General features: G+C 46.9%; 1 protein-coding gene across 2 annotated transcripts in view; it reads left to right on the forward strand.

Annotated features, from left to right (window-relative positions):
• Window positions 1-17,969, forward strand: part of LOC115208737 (ADP-ribosylation factor-like protein 6-interacting protein 1) — a 35,337-nt gene that overhangs the window by 8,272 nt on the left and 9,096 nt on the right. For both annotated transcript variants that reach the window (XR_003881234.1, XM_029777061.1), the window contains exon 3: window positions 16,897-17,016. Coding sequence is in view for 1 of the 2 variants with exons in the window: in XM_029777061.1 (XP_029632921.1) it covers window positions 16,897-17,016 (120 nt within the window). In the remaining variant the exon portion in view is untranslated. The remainder of the gene's footprint in view (window positions 1-16,896; window positions 17,017-17,969) is intronic.

Below are 17,969 nucleotides of genomic sequence, written 5' to 3' on the forward strand. Positions count from 1 at the left end.
AACCCTGTGGCACACCCATAGAGACTGCTAGAGGTCCGGACAACAGGCCCTCCGATTTGACACACTGAACTCTATCAGAGAAGTAGTTGGTGAACCAAGCGATGCAATCATTAGAGAAACCAAGGCTATTGAGTCTGCTGATGAGGATGTGGTGATTGACAGTCGAAAACCTTGGCCAGGTCGATGAATACGGCTGCACAGTATTGTTTCTTATCGATGGCGGTTACGATATCGTTTAGGACCTTGAGCGTGGCTGAGGTGCACCCATGACCAGCTCTGAAACCAGATTGCATAGCGGAGAAGGTGCGGTGGGATTCGAAATGGTCGGTAATCTGTTTGTTGACTTGGCTTTCGAAGACCTTAGAAAGGCAGGGTATGATAGATATAGGTCTGTAGCAATTTGAGTCAAGAGTGTCACCTCCTTTGAAGAGGGGGATGACAGCAGCTGCTTTCCAATCTATGGGAATCTCAGACGACACGAGAGGTTGAACAGGCTAGTAATAGGGGTTGCAATAATTTCGTCAGATAATTTTAGAAAGAAAGGGTCCAGATTGTCTAGCCCGGCTGATTTGTAGGGGTCCAGATTTTGCAGCTCTTTCAGAACATCAGCTGACTGGATTTGGGAGAAGGAGAAATGGGGAAGGCTTGGGCGAGTAGCTGTGGGGGGTGCAGTGCTGTTGACTGCAGTAGGGGTAGCCAGGTGGAAAGCATGGCCAGCCGTAGAAAAATGCTTATTGAAATTCTCAATTATAGTGGGTTTATCGGTGGTGACAGTTTCCTATCCTCAGTGCAGTGGGCAGTTGGGAGGAGGTGTTCTTATTCTCCATCGACTTTACAATGTCCCACAACTTTTTTGAATTTGTGTTCAGGAAGCAAATTTCTGCTTGAAAAAGCTAGCCTTAGCTTTTTTTAACTGCCTGTGTATATTGGTTTCTAACTTCCCTGAAAAGTTGCATATCACGGGGGCTATTCGATGCTAATGCAGAACGCCATAGGATGTTTTTGTGCTGGTCAAGGGCAGACAGGTCTGGGGAGAACCAAGGGCTATATCTGTTCCTGGTTCTACATTTCTTGAATGGGGCATGCTTATTTAAGATGGTGAGGAAGGCATTTAAAAAAAAAATAACCAGGCATCCTCTACTGACGGGATGAGGTCAATATCCTTCCAGGATACCCGGGCCAGGTCGATTAGAAAGGCTTGCTCGCTAAAATGTTTCAGGGAGCATTTGACAGTGATGAGTGGAGGTCGTTTGACCGCTGACCCATTACGGATGCAGGCAATGAGGCAGTGATCGCTGAGATCTTGGTTGAAAACAGCAGAGGTGTATTTAGAGGGCAAATTGGTTAGGATGATATCTGAGGGTGCCAGTGTTTACGGCTTTGGGGTGGTACCTGGTGGGTTCATTAATAATTTGTGTGAGATTGAGGGCGGCAAGCTTGGATTGTAGGATGGCTGGGGTGTTAAGCATGTCCCAGTTTAGGTCACCTAGTAGCACGAGCTCTGAAGATAGATGGGGTGCAATCAGTTCACATATGGTGTCCAGAGCACAGCTGGGGGCAGAGGGTGGTCTATAGCAGGCGGCAACGGTGAGACTTGTTTTTAGAGGGAGATGGATTTTTAAAAGTAGAAGTTCAAATTTTTGGGGTACAGACCTGGATAGTAGGACAGAACTCTGCAGGCTATCTCTGCAGTAGATTGCAACACCGCCCCCTTTGGCCGTTCTATCTTGTCTGAAAACATTGTCGTTAGGGATGAAGATTTCAGAGTTTTTAGTGGACTTCCTAAGCCAGGATTCAGACACGGCTAGGACATCCGGGTTGGCAGAGTGTGCTAAAGCAGTGAATAAAACAAACTTAGGGAGGAGGCTTCTAATGTTAACATGCATGAAACCAAGGCTATTACGGTTACAGAAGTCATCAAAAGAGAGCGCCTGTGGAGTAGGAGTGGAGCTAGGCACTGCAGGGCCTGGATTCACCTCTACATCACCAGAGGAACAGAGAAGTATGAGGATAAGGGTATGGCTAAAAGCTATAAGAATTGGTCGTCTGTGACGTCCGGAATGGAGAGAAAAAGAGCAGGTTTCTGGGGGCGATAAAATAGCTTCATGGTATAATGTACAGACAATGGTATGGTAGGATATGAGTACAGTGGAGGTAAACCTAGGCATTTAGTGATGAGAGGGATATTGTCTCTAGAAACATCATTGAAACCAGAAGATGTCATAGCATGTGTGGGTGGAGGAAGTGAGAGGTTGGATAAGGTATAATGAGCAGGGCTAGAGGCTCTACAGTGAAATAAGCCAATAAACACTAACCAGAACAGCAATGGACAAGGCATATTGACATTAAGGAGAGGCATGCTTAGCCGAGTGATCAAAGGGTCCAGTGAGAGTTAGCTAGCCGAGCCATAGGTTGCAAGCTGGTAGAAGATAGAGGGAGGTCTGTTTAGCCACCTTGTGTGATTCCGTCTGTAGATTAGTGGGGTTCCGTGTGGTAGGGGGGACCAGTCCAATTGGCAAAATAGTAACAGTGGCCCAAGAAAATTGTCCGATAGACCTATTCAGATAACAGACGATGAGACAGCTAGCGATTAGCGGGCCACAGATGGGCATTCGGGTTACGTCGTGACGGAGGGGCCAGTTGGATAACTCCCTTGGGCAGATAACGTCGGTGGTCCAGTTGTGAAGGCCCGATGGGGCTCCGCATCGGCAGTAAAACGGGTCCGGATAGGTGATTGTAGCCCAGGAGAGGCTGATGGAACTCTTCAGCTGGCTAGCTCCGGAATAATTGATGTTAGCTCCGGGACCGACGTTAGCCAATAGTCACTCGGGTAGCAGCTAGCTAGCTGCAAGATCCAGGTGTAAATGTCCAGAGCCTGCGGTAGAAATCCGGGGATATGGAGAGAGAATAGGTCCGATAAGCTCTGGTCTGAGTCGCGCTGTACAAAAACTGGCTATAGCTTTATGAGCTAATGGATAGCTGAGGACCGCTAACCGTGGCTAGCTGAACTCCAACGTTAGCCAGGCTAACCTCTGGCTAGCTTCTGTTGTGGATTTGAGGTAAATAATACTTTTATTTTTTAAATTGGTGAGGCGGGTTGCAGGAGAGTGTTTTGAGGTTGAGTTTTTAGAAGAAAAATATGTAAAAAGATATGCGAAGAAAATATGTATGTGTGTATGTGTGTATGTGTGTATGTGTGTATGTGTGTATGTGTGTGATATATGTGTGTGTGTATGGGACACGACGAGAGGAAGACAAAGGACGTCTGAACTGCTATGCCATCTTACTAAAGTGCCTATAAGAACATCCAATAGTCAAAGGTATATGAAATACAAATCGTATAGAGAGAAATAGTCCTATAATAACTACAACCTAAAACTTCTTGCCTTTCGCGCGCTCTCTCTCTTTCGCTAAATTTGCCAGTACCAAGTGACAACTACTGGCTCGTAGGCGAGATCACAGGAGAAAGTTATTTAGGCAGGATTTTAATCATGGGTGTTTTCATGTTTCATTTGCAGTCTGGGCAATTATATTATAGCCAACCATAAAATCCAGAAATGAGCCCAATAACATTGATGAAATGTCATGTCTTTAGGGCCTGTGATATGGTCCATATTGCAGGCAAGTGTGCTATTTTAGTAATCAGCATGATCACCTGTAGCCTGACGCAACGGGGGATACAATCAGCATGGTGGCTCCAGCAGGGGGTTACAATCAGCATTATCACAGAACACCACACAGAGAGAAAAGACACACTCGCACGATGGACAGGCGCCCACACACAGACTGAGTTTAGTAAGTAGCCTAGTACGAGCCAGAACAGTACATTAGACAGGAACCCATCCCCTGTTTCTGTAGCATGAGGCAGCTTGTTTACCCAATTATCATTAGATTTTTACCTTGTTTGTAAATAGTTTAACTGTGTACATTTTAAAGGGAATGTAGGCCTACCGTATATGCATTTGAATGGCCAATGTGCTTCTCGCAGTTCCTCCTATTGTGAAACACTGCCAATTGGAGTTGAGGAATAGATCCTTCAGCTGTGGAAAGCTGGGATCCTCTTTTCAATAATTACCATCAAACTGTTGTGTTTTCCCAAGATTGCATTTTGACATGTTTTCCAGTGACTAGGCTTATTGGAACACGTCTTTCCACACAGCACTCATCTGTGTAAGCAGTTGCGCTCTTGCCACCATACAGTTGATATTTTGGGGCGGCAGGTAGCCTAGTGGTTAGAGCATTGGGCCAGTAACTGAAAGGTAGCTGGATCGAATCCCCGAGCTGACAAGGGAAAAATGTCATTCTGCCCCTGAACAAGGCAGTTAACCCTCTGTTCCCCGGTAGGTCGTCATTGTAAATATGAATTTGTTCTTAACTGACTTGCCTAGTTAAATTAAAAAATTTAATATTTAGCTCTATTTAATCAGTAAGGGATGTTAATGTCTTGACAAGCAAGCAGCTCCAGGTCCTTCAGATAATTATTTTCACATGTTAAAATGCATTTCCTGCAGTTCCAGTTTGACATTATGCCTCTCTTGAGGGGTGTTTTGAAAACGCAGTATAAGTGAAAGGCTCCCTAAGTGCACATTTCTCTGCCCCATAGCAAAATGTGTTAATGTAGGAAGTTAGCTAGCTTCCTACATTAACACATTTAGCTAGCTTCCTACATTAACACATTTAGCTAGCCTCCCACATTAACACAGTTAGCTAGCTTCCTACATTAACACAGTTAGCTAGCTTCCTACATTAACACAGTTAGCTAGCTTCCTACATTAACACAGTTAGCTAGCTTCCTACATTAACACAGTTAGCTAGCTTCCTACATTAACACAGTTAGCTAGCTTCCTACATTAACACAGTTAGCTAGCTTCCTACATTAACACAGTTAGCTAGCTTCCTACATTAACACAGTTAGCTAGCTTCCTACATTAACACAGTTAGCTAGCTTCCTACATTAACACAGTTAGCTAGCTTCCTACATTAACACAGTTAGCTAGCTTCCTACATTAACACAGTTAGCTAGCTTCCTACATTAACACAGTTAGCTAGCTTCCCACATTAACACAGTTAGCTAGCTTCCCACATTAACACAGTTAGCTAGCTTCCCACATTAACACAGTTAGCTAGCTTCCCACATTAACACAGTTAGCTAGCTTCCCACATTAACACAGTTAGCTAGCTTCCCACATTAACACAGTTAGCTAGCTTCCCACATTAACACAGTTAGCTAGCCTCCCACATTAACACATTTAGCTAGCCTCCCACATTAACACAGTTAGCTAGCCTCCCACATTAACACAGTTAGCTAGCTTCCCACATTAACACAGTTAGCTAGCTTCCCACATTAACACAGTTAGCTAGCTTCCCACATTAACACAGTTAGCTAGCCTCCCACATTAACACAGTTAGCTAGCCTCCCACATTAACACATTTAGCTAGCCTCCCACATTAACACATTTTGCTATAGGGCAGAGAAATGTGCAGTTTCATGCTATTCTACATACATTTTGTCATGAGTCTTGAGATATTTTGCCGTTTAAAGGGTAAGTTTACCTAAAATTCTAAATTTCCCAAGTGATTCCATACATGAACTAGTTAGGTGGACCTTCTCTCCCTGGGGTCTATAGAACTGGAAAGCTGCCAAAATAAAAGGGGTCACGTGACTGGTGATGTGTTTTGTGCACTAGCGCTGCTCCGTTGTCAGAGGGATTGAGAAACCTGTGAATTGTGAAACAATTCTTTGTTTTATTGAAAGCATTCGGCCAAATGAGCTCTTTTATAAAAATATATAAATCAAAAGTATTAGGTTTTGAGTCAAACTTTTCAGGTGTACTTTTCCACCTAACGTGATTGGTATTTCATGTGGCTGACTGCAATAACATTGGAGATGGGTAACAACTGTGCATGTGTTTTCAGTCCATGGCTTTAAGAATTCTAGGGAAGAAGGAACAAAATGTCACTGTTTTCCTTAGAGACAGATACAGATGTGTGTAGTAGCCTAAGCACTTCATCGACGACGACTAAGATTCAGAAATGCTGGGGAAAACGTAGAACTCTGACAGCTCTTGCTTCTGTATTCTCATGGGCTGGATATGGTGCTGCTCCAAAATGGAGGGTGCTGCAGAGGTATGTAGTTTCTCATTGCAGTTTGAGTGGATCTTATTGTGTTGTAACCATTGCACCATATCATGTAGACAGCCAGTTAGCAGATGTGCCCTGTCTTTATGACACGGGGTTGAGGAGATAACAGATAGTAATTGTCATCTTACATTGCAGAATACACAGAATAAAAAGAAAAGGTTTTGCATTTACATTATTTAGGATCTTGTCTACTTATCAATCTACAATGTCTGTGTTGGCTAGCCATGGTTTATTTGCATGACATTTCATGCTTTTAACAACTCTATAGCCTTGCATGGAATGCATGGCCCCAGGATCCCCCTGGTGTAGACCTATTACCGTGGAATGCATGGTCCCAGGAACCCCCTGGTGTAGGCCTATTACCGTGGAATGCATGGTCCCAGGAACCCCCTGGTGTAGACCTATTAGCGTGGAATGCATGGTCCCAGGAACCCCCTGGTGTAGGCCTATTAGCGTGGAATGCATGGTTCCAGGAACCCCCTGGTGTAGGCCTATTAGTGTGGAATGCATGGTCCCAGGAACCCCCTGGTGTAGGCCTATTACCGTGGAATGCATGGTCCCAGGAACCCCCTGGTGTAGACCTATTACCGTGGAATGCATGGTCCCAGGAACCCCCTGGTGTAGGCCTATTAGTGTGGAATGCATGGTCCCAGGAACCCCCTGGTGTAGGCCTATTAGCGTGGAATGCATGGTTCCAGGAACCCCCTGGTGTAGGCCTATTACCGTGGAATGCATGGTCCCAGGAACCCCCTGGTGTAGACCTATTAGCGTGGAATGCATGGTCCCAGGAACCCCCTGGTGTAGACCTATTAGCGTGGAATGCATGGTCCCAGGAATATGGTGTAGGCCTATTAGCGTGGAATGCATGGTCCCAGGAACCCCCTGGTGTAGGCCTATTAGTGTGGAATGCATGGTCCCAGGAACCCCCTGGTGTAGGCCTATTAGTGTGGAATGCATGGTCCCAGGAACCCCCTGGTGTAGGCCTATTAGTGTGGAATGCATGGTCCCAGGTAGAGGTCGACCGATTAATCGGAATGTCCGATTTTAATTAGGGTCGATTTCAAGTTTTCATAATAATCGGTATTTTTGGCCACCAATTTGCCTTTTGTTTTATTTTTTAATTTTTTAAAACCTTTATTTAACTAGGCAAGTCAGTTAAAGAACACATTTTTATTTTCAATGACGGCCTAGGAACAGTGGGTTAACTGCCTTGTTCAGGGGCAGAACGATCGATTTTTACCTTGTCAGCTTGGGGATGCAACCTTACGTTAACTAGCCCAACGCTCTAACCACCTGCTTTACGTTGCCACGGTAAGTTGCTAGCTAGCATTAAACTTATCTTATCCTTGCCCACATTTGAGAATGTGGGCAAGGAACTGCCACTGACTGATAAACCCGATGTGACTTGATACCTCCTGTTATAAAATGGATCAGGCATGTACATCACTGTGAAGACATGTCTAGTGTAATATAAACCACATGTACATCACTGTGAAGACGTGTCTAGTGTAATATAAACCACATGTACATCACTGTGAAGACGTGTCTAGTGTAATATAAACCACATGTACATCACTGTGAAGACGTGTCTAGTGTAATATAAACCACATGTACATCACTGTGAAGACGTGTCTAGTGTAATATAAACCACATGTACATCACTGTGAAGACGTGTCTAGTGTAATATAAACCACATGTACATCACTGTGAAGACGTGTCTAGTGTAATATAAACCACATGTACATCACTGTGAAGACGTGTCTAGTGTAATATAAACCACATGTACATCACTGTGAAGACGTGTCTAGTGTAATATAAACCACCACATGTACATCACTGTGAAGACGTGTCTAGTGTAATATAAACCACCACATGTACATCACTGTGAAGACATGTCTAGTGTAATATAAACCACCACATGTACATCACTGTGAGGGCGTGTCTAGTGTAATATAAACCACCACATGTACATCACTGTGAAGACGTGTCTAGTGTAATATAAACCACCACATGTACATCACTGTGAAGACGTGTCTAGTGTAATATAAACCACCACATGTACATCACTGTGAAGACGTGTCTAGTGTAATATAAACCACCACATGTACATCACTGTGAAGACGTGTCTAGTGTAATATAAACCACCACATGTACATCACTGTGAAGACGTGTCTAGTGTAATATAAACCACCACATGTACATCACTGTGAAGACGTGTCTAGTGTAATATAAACCACCACATGTACATCACTGTGAAGACGTGTCTAGTGTAATATAAACCACCACATCACTGTGAAGACGTGTCTAGTGTAATATAAACCACCACATCACTGTGAAGACGTGTCTAGTGTAATATAAACTCCCACATCACTGTGAAGACGTGTCTAGTGTAATATAAACTCCCACATCACTGTGAAGGCATGTCTAGTGTAATATAAACCACCACATGTACATCACTGTGAGGGCATGTCTAGTGTAATATAAACCACATGTACATCACTGTGAAGACATTTAAGTCATTTACATTTAAGTCATTTAGCAGACGCTCTTATCCAGAGCGACTTACAAATTGGTGCATTCACCTATAATATCCAGTAGAACAAACACTTTACAATAGTGCATCTAAATCCTTTAAAGGGGGGGGGGGGGTTAGAAGGATTACTTTATCCTATCCCAGGTATTCCTTAAAGAGGTGGGGTTTCAGGTGTCTCCGGAAGGTGGTGATTGACTCCGCTGTCCTGGCATCGTGAGGGAGATTGTTCCACCATTGGGGTGCCAGAGCGGCGAACAGTTTTGACTGGGCTGAGCGGGAACTGTGCTTCCTCAGAGGTAGGGAGGCGAGCAGGCCAGAGGTGGATGAACGCAGTGCCCTTGTTTGGGTGTAGGGCCTGATCAGAGCCTGAAGGTACGGAGGTGCCGTTCCCCTCACAGCTCCGTAGGCAAGCACCATGGACATGTAGCGGATGCGAGCTTCAACTGGAAGCCAGTGGAGAGAGCGGAGGAGCGGGGTGACGTGAGAGAACTTGGGAAGGTTGAACACCAGACGGGCTGCGGCGTTCTGGATGAGTTGTAGGGGTTTAATGGCACAGGCAGGGAGCCCAGCCAACAGCGAGTTGCAGTAATCCAGACGGGAGATGACAAGTGCCTGGATTAGGACCTGCGCCGCTTCCTGTGTGAGGCAGGGTCGTACTCTGCGAATGTTGTAGAGCATGAACCTACAGGATCGGGTCACCGCCTTGATGTTAGTGGAGAACGACAGGGTGTTGTCCAGGATCACGCCAAGGTTCTTAGCACTCTGGGAGGAGGACACAAGGGAGTTGTCAACCGTGATGGCGAGATCATGGAACGGGCAGTCCTTCCCCGGGAGGAAGAGCAGCTCCGTCTTGCCGAGGTTCAGCTTGAGGTGGTGATCCGTCATCCACACTGATATGTCTGCCAGACATGCAGAGATGCGATTCGCCACCTGGTTGTCAGAAGGGGGAAAGGAGAAGATTAATTGTGTGTCGTCTGCATAGCAATGATAGGAGAGACCGTGTGAGGATATGACAGAGCCAAGTGACTTGGTGTATAGCGAGAATAGGAGAGGGCCTAGAACAGAGCCCTGGGGGACACCAGTGGTGAGGGCACGTGGTGCGGAGACAGCTTCTCGCCACGCCACCTGGTAGGAGCGACCTGTCAGGTAGGACGCAATCCAAGCGTGGGCCGCGCCGGAGATGCCCAGCTCGGAGAGGGTGGAGAGGAGGATCTGATGGTTCACAGTATCAAAGGCAGCAGATGGGTCTAGAAGGATGAGAGCAGAGGAGAGAGAGTTAGCTTTAGCAGTGCGGAGAGCCTCCGTGACACAGAGAAGAGCAGTCTCAGTTGAATGCCCAGTCTTGAAACCTGACTGATTAGGATCAAGAAGGTCGTTCTGAGAGAGATAGCAGGAGAGCTGGCCAAGGACGGCACGCTCAAGAGTTTTGGAGAGAAAAGAAAGAAGGGATACTGGTCTGTAGTTGTTGACATCGGAGGGATCGAGTGTAGGTTTTTTCAGAAGGGGTGCAACTCTCGCTCTCTTGAAGACGGAAGGGACGTAGCCAGCGGTCAAGGATGAGTTGATGAGCGAGGTGAGGTAGGGGAGAAGGTCTCCGGAAATGGTCTGGAGAAGAGAGGAGGGGATAGGGTCAAGTGGGCAGGTTGTTGGGCGGCCGGCCGTCACAAGACGCGAGATTTCATCTGGAGAGAGAGGGGAGAAAGAGGTCAAAGCACAGGGTAGGGCAGTGTGAGCAGGACCAGCGGTGTCGCTTGACTTAGCAAACGAGGATCGGATGTCGTCAACCTTCTTTTCAAAATGGTTGACGAAGTCATCCGCAGTGAGGGAGGAGGGGGGGGGAGGGGGAGGAGGATTCAGGAGGGAGGAGAAGGTAGCAAAAAGCTTCCTAGGGTTAGAGGCAGATGCTTGGAATTTAGAGTGGTAGAAAGTGGCTTTAGCAGCAGAGACAGAAGAGGAAAATGTAGAGAGGAGGGAGTGAAAGGATGCGAGGTCCGCAGGGAGGCGAGTTTTCCTCAATTTCCGCTCGGCTGCCCGGAGCCCTGTTCTGTGAGCTCGCAGTGAGTCGTCGCGCCACGGAGCAGGAGGGGAGGACCGAGCCGGCCTGGAGGATAGGGGACAGAGAAAATCAAAGGATGCAGAGAGAGAGGGAGGAGAGGAGGGTTGAGGAGGCAAAATCAGGAGATAGGTTGGAGAAGGTTTGAGCAGAGGGAAGAGATGATAGGATGGAAGAGAGAGTAGCAGGAGAGAGAGAGCGAAGGTTGGGATGGCGCAATACCATCCGAGTAGGGGCAGAGTGAGAAGTTTTTGATGAGAGCGAGAGGGAAAAGGATACAAGGTAGTGGTCGGAGACTTGGAGAGGAGTTGCAATGAGATTAGTGGAAGAACAGCATCTAGTAAAGATGAGGTCAAGCGTATTGCCTGCCTTGTGAGTAGGGGGGGAAGGTGAGAGGGTGAGGTCAAAAGAGGAGAGGAGTGGAAAGGAGGCAGAGAGGAATGAGTCGAAGGTAGACGTGGGGAGGTTAAAGTCACCCAGAACTGTGAGAGGTGAGCCATCCTCAGGGAAGGAACTTATCAAGGCGTCAAGCTCATTGATGAACTCTCCATGGGAACCTGGAGGGCGATAAATGATGAGGATGTTAAGCTTGAAAGGGCTGGTAACTGTGACAGCATGGAATTCAAATGAGGAGATAGACAGATGGGTCAGGGGAGAAAGAGAGAATGTCCACTTGGGAGAGATGAGGATTCCAGTGCCACCACCCCGCTGGCTCGATGCTCTAGGGGTATGCGAGAACACGTGGCCAGACGAGGAGAGAGCAGTAGGAGTAGCAGTGTTATCTGTGGTGATCCATGTTTCCGTCAGCGCCAGGAAGTCTAGGGACTGGAGGGTAGCATAGGCTGAGATGAACTCAGCCTTGTTGGGCGCAGACCGGCAGTTCCAGAGGCTGCCGGAGACCTGGAACTCCACGTGGGTCGTGCGCGCTGGGACCACCAGGTTAGAGTGGCAGCGGCCACGCGGTGTGAAGCGTTTGTATGGCCTGTGCAGAGGGGAGAGAACAGGGATAGACAGACACATAGTTGACAAGCTACAGAAGAGGCTACGCTAATGCAAAGGAGATTGGAATGACAAGTGGACTACACGTCTCGACTGTTCAGAAAGTTAAGCTTACGTTGCAAAAAATCTATTGACTAAAATGACGAAAATGATACAGTACTGCTGGCTGGTGGAGTAGGCTAGCTAGCAGTGGCTGCGTTGTTGACTTTGTTTGACCGTGTAGCTGGCTAGGTGTAGCTGGCTAGGTGACCTCGATAGTTTCAGTACTACACCTTGTCATGATACAAAAGCAACTTTGTAGCTAGCTAACATAACACTAATCAAGACGTTCCTTTGTAATGTATTTTAGTTTCTACAGTGTTACTAGTTGGCTGGGTTTGGAAAAATGGCGTCGCGGGGGACGGCAATAGCTGTCTAGCTAACCTCGGTAATTACTAAACTACACAATTATCAAGCTATGACAAAGACAACTATGTAGCTAGCTAGCCAACACTGCACTAGTCAAATCGTTCCGTTGTAAAGTATTGGTATCAACAGCGCTGCTAGTCGGTAACGGTTGGCTAGCTGTTTGCTAGCTAGCTAGCTAGCAGTGGATTAATGATGACTAGGTGTGTTGACTACGTCTGGCGTCGCGGCTGGCTACTTACTAATAATTACTCTAAACTACACAATTATCTTAGATGCAAAGACAACTAAGTAGCTGGCTCACTAACACTACACTAGTCAAGTCGTTCCGTTGTAATGTAATAGATAGTGCAGCTAGTCGGTGGAAGTTGGCTGGTTGGCTAGCTAGCAGTGTTGACTAGCTAGCTAGCAGTGATGACTACGTTAGGAGGACGAAGATAGCTAACTTCGATAATTACTCTAAGCTACACGATTATCTTTGATACAAAGACGGCTATGTAGCTAGCTAAGAAAAGAATTGCTCGGATCAAACAAATCAAACCGTTGTAATGTAGTGAAGTGTAATATTACCTGTGGAGTGAAGCGTAGTGCGACTGCTCGCTCCAAACCGAAGTCTGCTCGCGTGTCTAGTGTAATATAAACCACCACATCACTGTGAAGACATGTCTAGTGTAATATAAACTCCCACATCACTGTGAAGGCATTTCTAGTGTAATATAAACCACATGTACATCACTGTGAAGACATGTCTAGTGTAATATAAACCACATGTACATCACTGTGAAGACGTGTCTAGTGTAATATAACTACCACTTTTCCTGTTGCATCAGCTACTCGACCTGTATTTTGTGAAACCCAAACATCAATCATTTAGTGTGTTTACCATATAAACATGTCTAACTGCACTCTGAATTCATTGTGTAGGTGAGAAAGGCTTAATGAAGGCTGTCTTCCCAAAACAACATCCATCTATTAACCAAAAGAGTTCCAGTAAACTGGTTGACCAGGTGCTGGAGTGGTGACAGGATCCTTCATCCCACCTGCCCAAGACCTGAGGAGGAGGAGAGACCTCAGACCTGAGGAGGAGGAGAGACCTCAGACCTGAGGAGGAGGAGAGACCTCAGACCTGAGGAGGAGGAGAGACCTCAGACCTGAGGAGGAGGAGAGACCTCAGACCTGAGGAGGAGGAGAGACCCTGAGGAGGAGGAGAGACCCTGAGGAGGAGGAGAGACCCTGAGGAGGAGGAGAGACCCTGAGGAGGAGGAGAGACCCTGAGGAGGAGGAGAGACCCTGAGGAGGAGGAGGAGAGACCCTGAGGAGGAGAGACCCGGAGGGAGGAGGAGGAGGAGGAGGAGGAGAGACCCGGAGGGAGGAGGAGGAGGAGGAGGAGGAGAGACCCGGAGGGAGGAGGAGGAGGAGGAGGAGGAGAGACCCGGAGGAGGAGGAGGAGGAGGAGAGACCCGGAGGAGGAGGAGGAGGAGGAGAGACCCGGAGGAGGAGGAGAGACCCGGAGGAGGAGGAGGAGGAGAGACCCGGAGGAGGAGGAGGAGGAGGAGAGACCCTGAGGAGGAGGAGGAGGAGGAGAGACCCTGAGGAGGAGGAGGAGGAGAGACCCTGAGGAGGAGGAGGAGGAGAGACCTGAGGGAGGAGGAGGAGGAGGAGGAGGAGAGACCTGAGGGAGGAGGAGGAGAGACCTCAGACCTGAGGAGGAGGAGAGACCTGGTTAGACCACTCCAGGATGAACATAGCCACACAGACTTTTGGGCTGCACATACAACAGTTACTAACATTGTGTTTAGTTTTTTATATGCAACCAACTGTCTTCACTTTTCTCTCTGGGTGGGTGGAGGTTCAATGTTCCCTTTTTTACTTATATTATAAAAGTAACAATACTTGCTTTATTGGTCCGTTTGCATGGATATTCTTTATTTTTGCCGTCACTGTACCTAACCTGACATGCATCACAGGCTGGGCGCAGGACATACCTGGGACTTTGACTTCACAAGTCCTGGGAGTCTTCTGCTTCCTGAAAACCAGTGTAGACCCCATAAGGAGACAGATGTTTGTCTGGAATGACATTGACCACGGATGATGAGAGAGGAGACTGGACCATCTGGACCCATTGTCTCATTGTGGTGGAACCTCTCCAAAACGATGCAGTGTGAGACCAGTCTGAACTGTCTGGGATGACCACTATAGATCACCAGGTGGATTTGAGAATCTGGAGCAGCAGTCATGTACTTGGAACGGTTGCTTTTTTTCACAATATGACACAAGTTATGTTTTGATATTTCAAGTTCAATGTGTAGGCCTATATATCCTATTCTAATAAAATATGCCAAAAAGATTGTGATTAATGTGAAAACATATCTGCACTGTGTTTGGGCTAGTATAAAAACAAAAACCCACAACCGTCCAGCTCATAGAGGTTTATGATCAGAGATCATTCAGTAAAGTCAAGTTTAGCTACTTACTTGAAGGATAATTTCTTTTTTGAATCCGGACAAATGTTTCCATGACACCAGAGTTGATGTGGGCAGCAAGATCCCTGTGTTCCTCATCAATCACGTTCTCTGCAGTATAAGCATTCTTAATGAGTTCGCAATGGAGCACAGTTGCCACAACTGCACCACCCATCTGCTGTCTTCACTTCTCCCTGTATAACTGTAACGCTAGGCTACTGTCTTCACTTCTCCCTGTATAACTGTAACGCTAGGCTACTGTCTTCACTTCTCCCTGTATATCTGTAACGCTAGGCTACTGTCTTCACTTCTCCCTGTATATCTGTAACGCTAGGCTACTGTCTTCACTTCTCCCTGTATATCTGTAACGCTAGGCTACTGTCTTCACTTCTCCCTGTATATCTGTAACGCTAGGCTACTGTCTTCACTTCTCCCTGTATATCTGTAACGCTAGGCTACTGTCTTCACTTCTCCCTGTATAACTGTAACGCTAGGCTACTGTCTTCACTTCTCCCTGTATAACTGTAACGCTAGGCTACTGTCTTCACTTCTCCCTGTATATCTGTAACGCTAGGCTACTGTCTTCACTTCTCCCTGTATAACTGTAACGCTAGGCTACTGTCTTCACTTCTCCCTGTATAACTGTAACGCTAGGCTACTGTCTTCACTTCTCCCTGTACAACTGTAACGCTAGGCTACTGTCTTCACTTCTCCCTGTACATCTGTAACGCTAGGCTACTGTCTTCACTTCTCCCTGTACATCTGTAACGCTAGGCTACTGTCTTCACTTCTCCCTGTACAACTGTAACGCTAGGCTACTGTCTTCACTTCTCCCTGTATAACTGTAACGCTAGGCTACGGTTTTCACTTCTCCCTGTATAACTGTAACGCTAGGCTACGGTTTTCACTTCTCCCTGTATAACTGTAACGCTAGGCTACGGTTTTCACTTCTCCCTGTATAACTGTAACGCTAGGCTACTGTCTTCACTTCTCCCTGTATATCTGTAACGCTAGGCTACTGTCTTCACTTCTCCCTGTATATCTGTAACGCTAGGCTACTGTCTTCACTTCTCCCTGTATATCTGTAACGCTAGGCTACGGTCTTCACTTCTCCCTGTATATCTGTAACGCTAGGCTACTGTCTTCACTTCTCCCTGTATAACTGTAACGCTAGGCTACTGTCTTCACTTCTCCCTGTATAACTGTAACGCTAGGCTACGGTTTTCACTTCTCCCTGTATAACTGTAACGCTAGGCTACGGTTTTCACTTCTCCCTGTATAACTGTAACGCTAGGCTACGGTTTTCACTTCTCCCTGTATAACTGTAACGCTAGGCTACTGTCTTCACTTCTCCCTGTATAACTGTAACGCTAGGCTACGGTTTTCACTTCTCCCTGTATAACTGTAACGCTAGGCTACTGTCTTCACTTCTGCCCAGAAAAAAACTTGCATCTGTGATTGTGAATAAGGGTCATACATGCACTTTTTATGCAAAAGGCCACTCAAAAATGTGGAGTTTTGTCATATAACTAGAGATCTGTGGCATTTTGTTTTGAGGGAGCGTGCAATTGGCATGCTGACTGCAGGAATGTCCGCCAGAGCTGTTACTAGAGAATTTAATGTCAATTTCTCAACCATAAGCCGCTTCCAAAGTAATTTTAGAGAGTTTGGCAGTACGTCCAACCGGCTTTACAACTGCAGACCATGTGTACGGCGTCGTGTGGTTGAGCGGTTTGCTGATGTCAGACCACGTGTACGGCGTCGTGTGGTTGAGCGGTTTGCTGATGTCAGACCACGTGTACGGCGTCGTGTGGTTGAGCGGTTTGCTGATGTCAGACCACGTGTACGGCGTCGTGTGGTTGAGCGGTTTGCTGATGTCAGACCACGTGTACGGCGTCGTGTGGTTGAGCGGTTTGCTGATGTCAACATTGTGAACACGGTGCCCCTCGGTGGGGTAATGGGCAGGCATAAGCTACAGACGACGAACACAATTGCATTTTATCGACAGAAATTTGAATGCACAGAGAGACTGTGATGAGATTGAGGCCCATTGTCGTGCCATTCATAGGGCCTAATGAATTTATTTCAATTGACTGATTTCCTTATTTGAACAGTAACTCGGTAAAATGCAAGTTGCGTTATATATTTTTGTTCAGTATAGTAAATGTAGCTTTTCAGAACCCTTGATAGAATACCTCATTTCTCTGATGTCCGCTTGTTTTGACTTGCAGTGGAATTGAGACATCTGACCCTCTATTTCTCTCTCTCTCTCTCTCCCTCTCTCTCGCCCCTCCTTCCTCCAGGATGATCTACTACCTGGACCCCTCGGTGCTGACCGGCCTATCCTGCACTGTCATGCTGCTGTGTCTGTCTGACTACCTGGTGCCTACCCTCGCACCCCGCATCTTCGGATCCAACAAGTGGTGAGAGCCTGGGGGTATATCTGGGGTACAGGGTGGGTGGGTATATCTGGGATACTGGGGGTATATCTGGGGTACAGGGTGGGTGGGTATATCTGGGATACTGGGGGTATATCTGGGGTACAGGGTGGGTGGGTATATCTGGGATACTGGGGGTATATCTGGGGTACAGGGTGGGTGGGTATATCTGGGATACTGGGGGTATATCTGGGGTACAGGGTGGGTGGGTATATCTGGGATACTGGGGGTATATCTGGGGTACAGGGTGGAAGGGGTATATCTAGGGCAGAGGAGTTTGGTATCATTTGTGGGTGGGGGGAGGGCAGCAGAACTTTAGGGGTTGTTGGCAGGGAGTAGGGGTTCTGGGGACGGGACGGTGTGTTTGGGAACATGGTGTGATATTAGTTGAACATGACACCGGCGTACATCTAACGGATCCAGGCAGTGTTGTGTTAAATCACTTGTAATTACAGTTATTCAAGCAGTGCTGATGTACAAATGAGAGAGAGGAGGAAAGTTACCAGCGTTTTCCAACTCTAATCAACCTCTTGGGTCTGTCCTACAAACTCTCACACGGCTAACATGTACTCCTAGTGTAGTGTGTTGGGTTGTTTCCCAAATAGCACCCTATTCCCCATTTAGTGCACTACTTTTACCCAGGGCCCAAATAGCACCCTATTCCCCATTTAGTGCGCTACTTTTACCCAGGGCCCATAGCGAATAGGGTGCCATTTGGGACGTAGTCTGCGTTTTCTCCCTCGCTTTAATTCTTTCTCCCACTCTCTTACCCCCCCCTCTCCTTCAGTGGTTCAGTCGTAACAGGGAACCAGGACCGGATTAAGTGACGTTCTGCAGTTAGTGGTGTATCAGGACTGTCTCTGGCGCCGGTCTGCAGTTAGTGGTGTATCAGGACTGTCTCTGGCGCCGGTCTGCAGTTAGTGGTGTATCAGGACTGT

The sequence above is a fragment of the Salmo trutta genome, chromosome 1 (assembly GCF_901001165.1).
Source record: "Salmo trutta chromosome 1, fSalTru1.1, whole genome shotgun sequence".
NCBI classification, from domain to species: Eukaryota; Metazoa; Chordata; class Actinopteri; order Salmoniformes; family Salmonidae; genus Salmo; species Salmo trutta.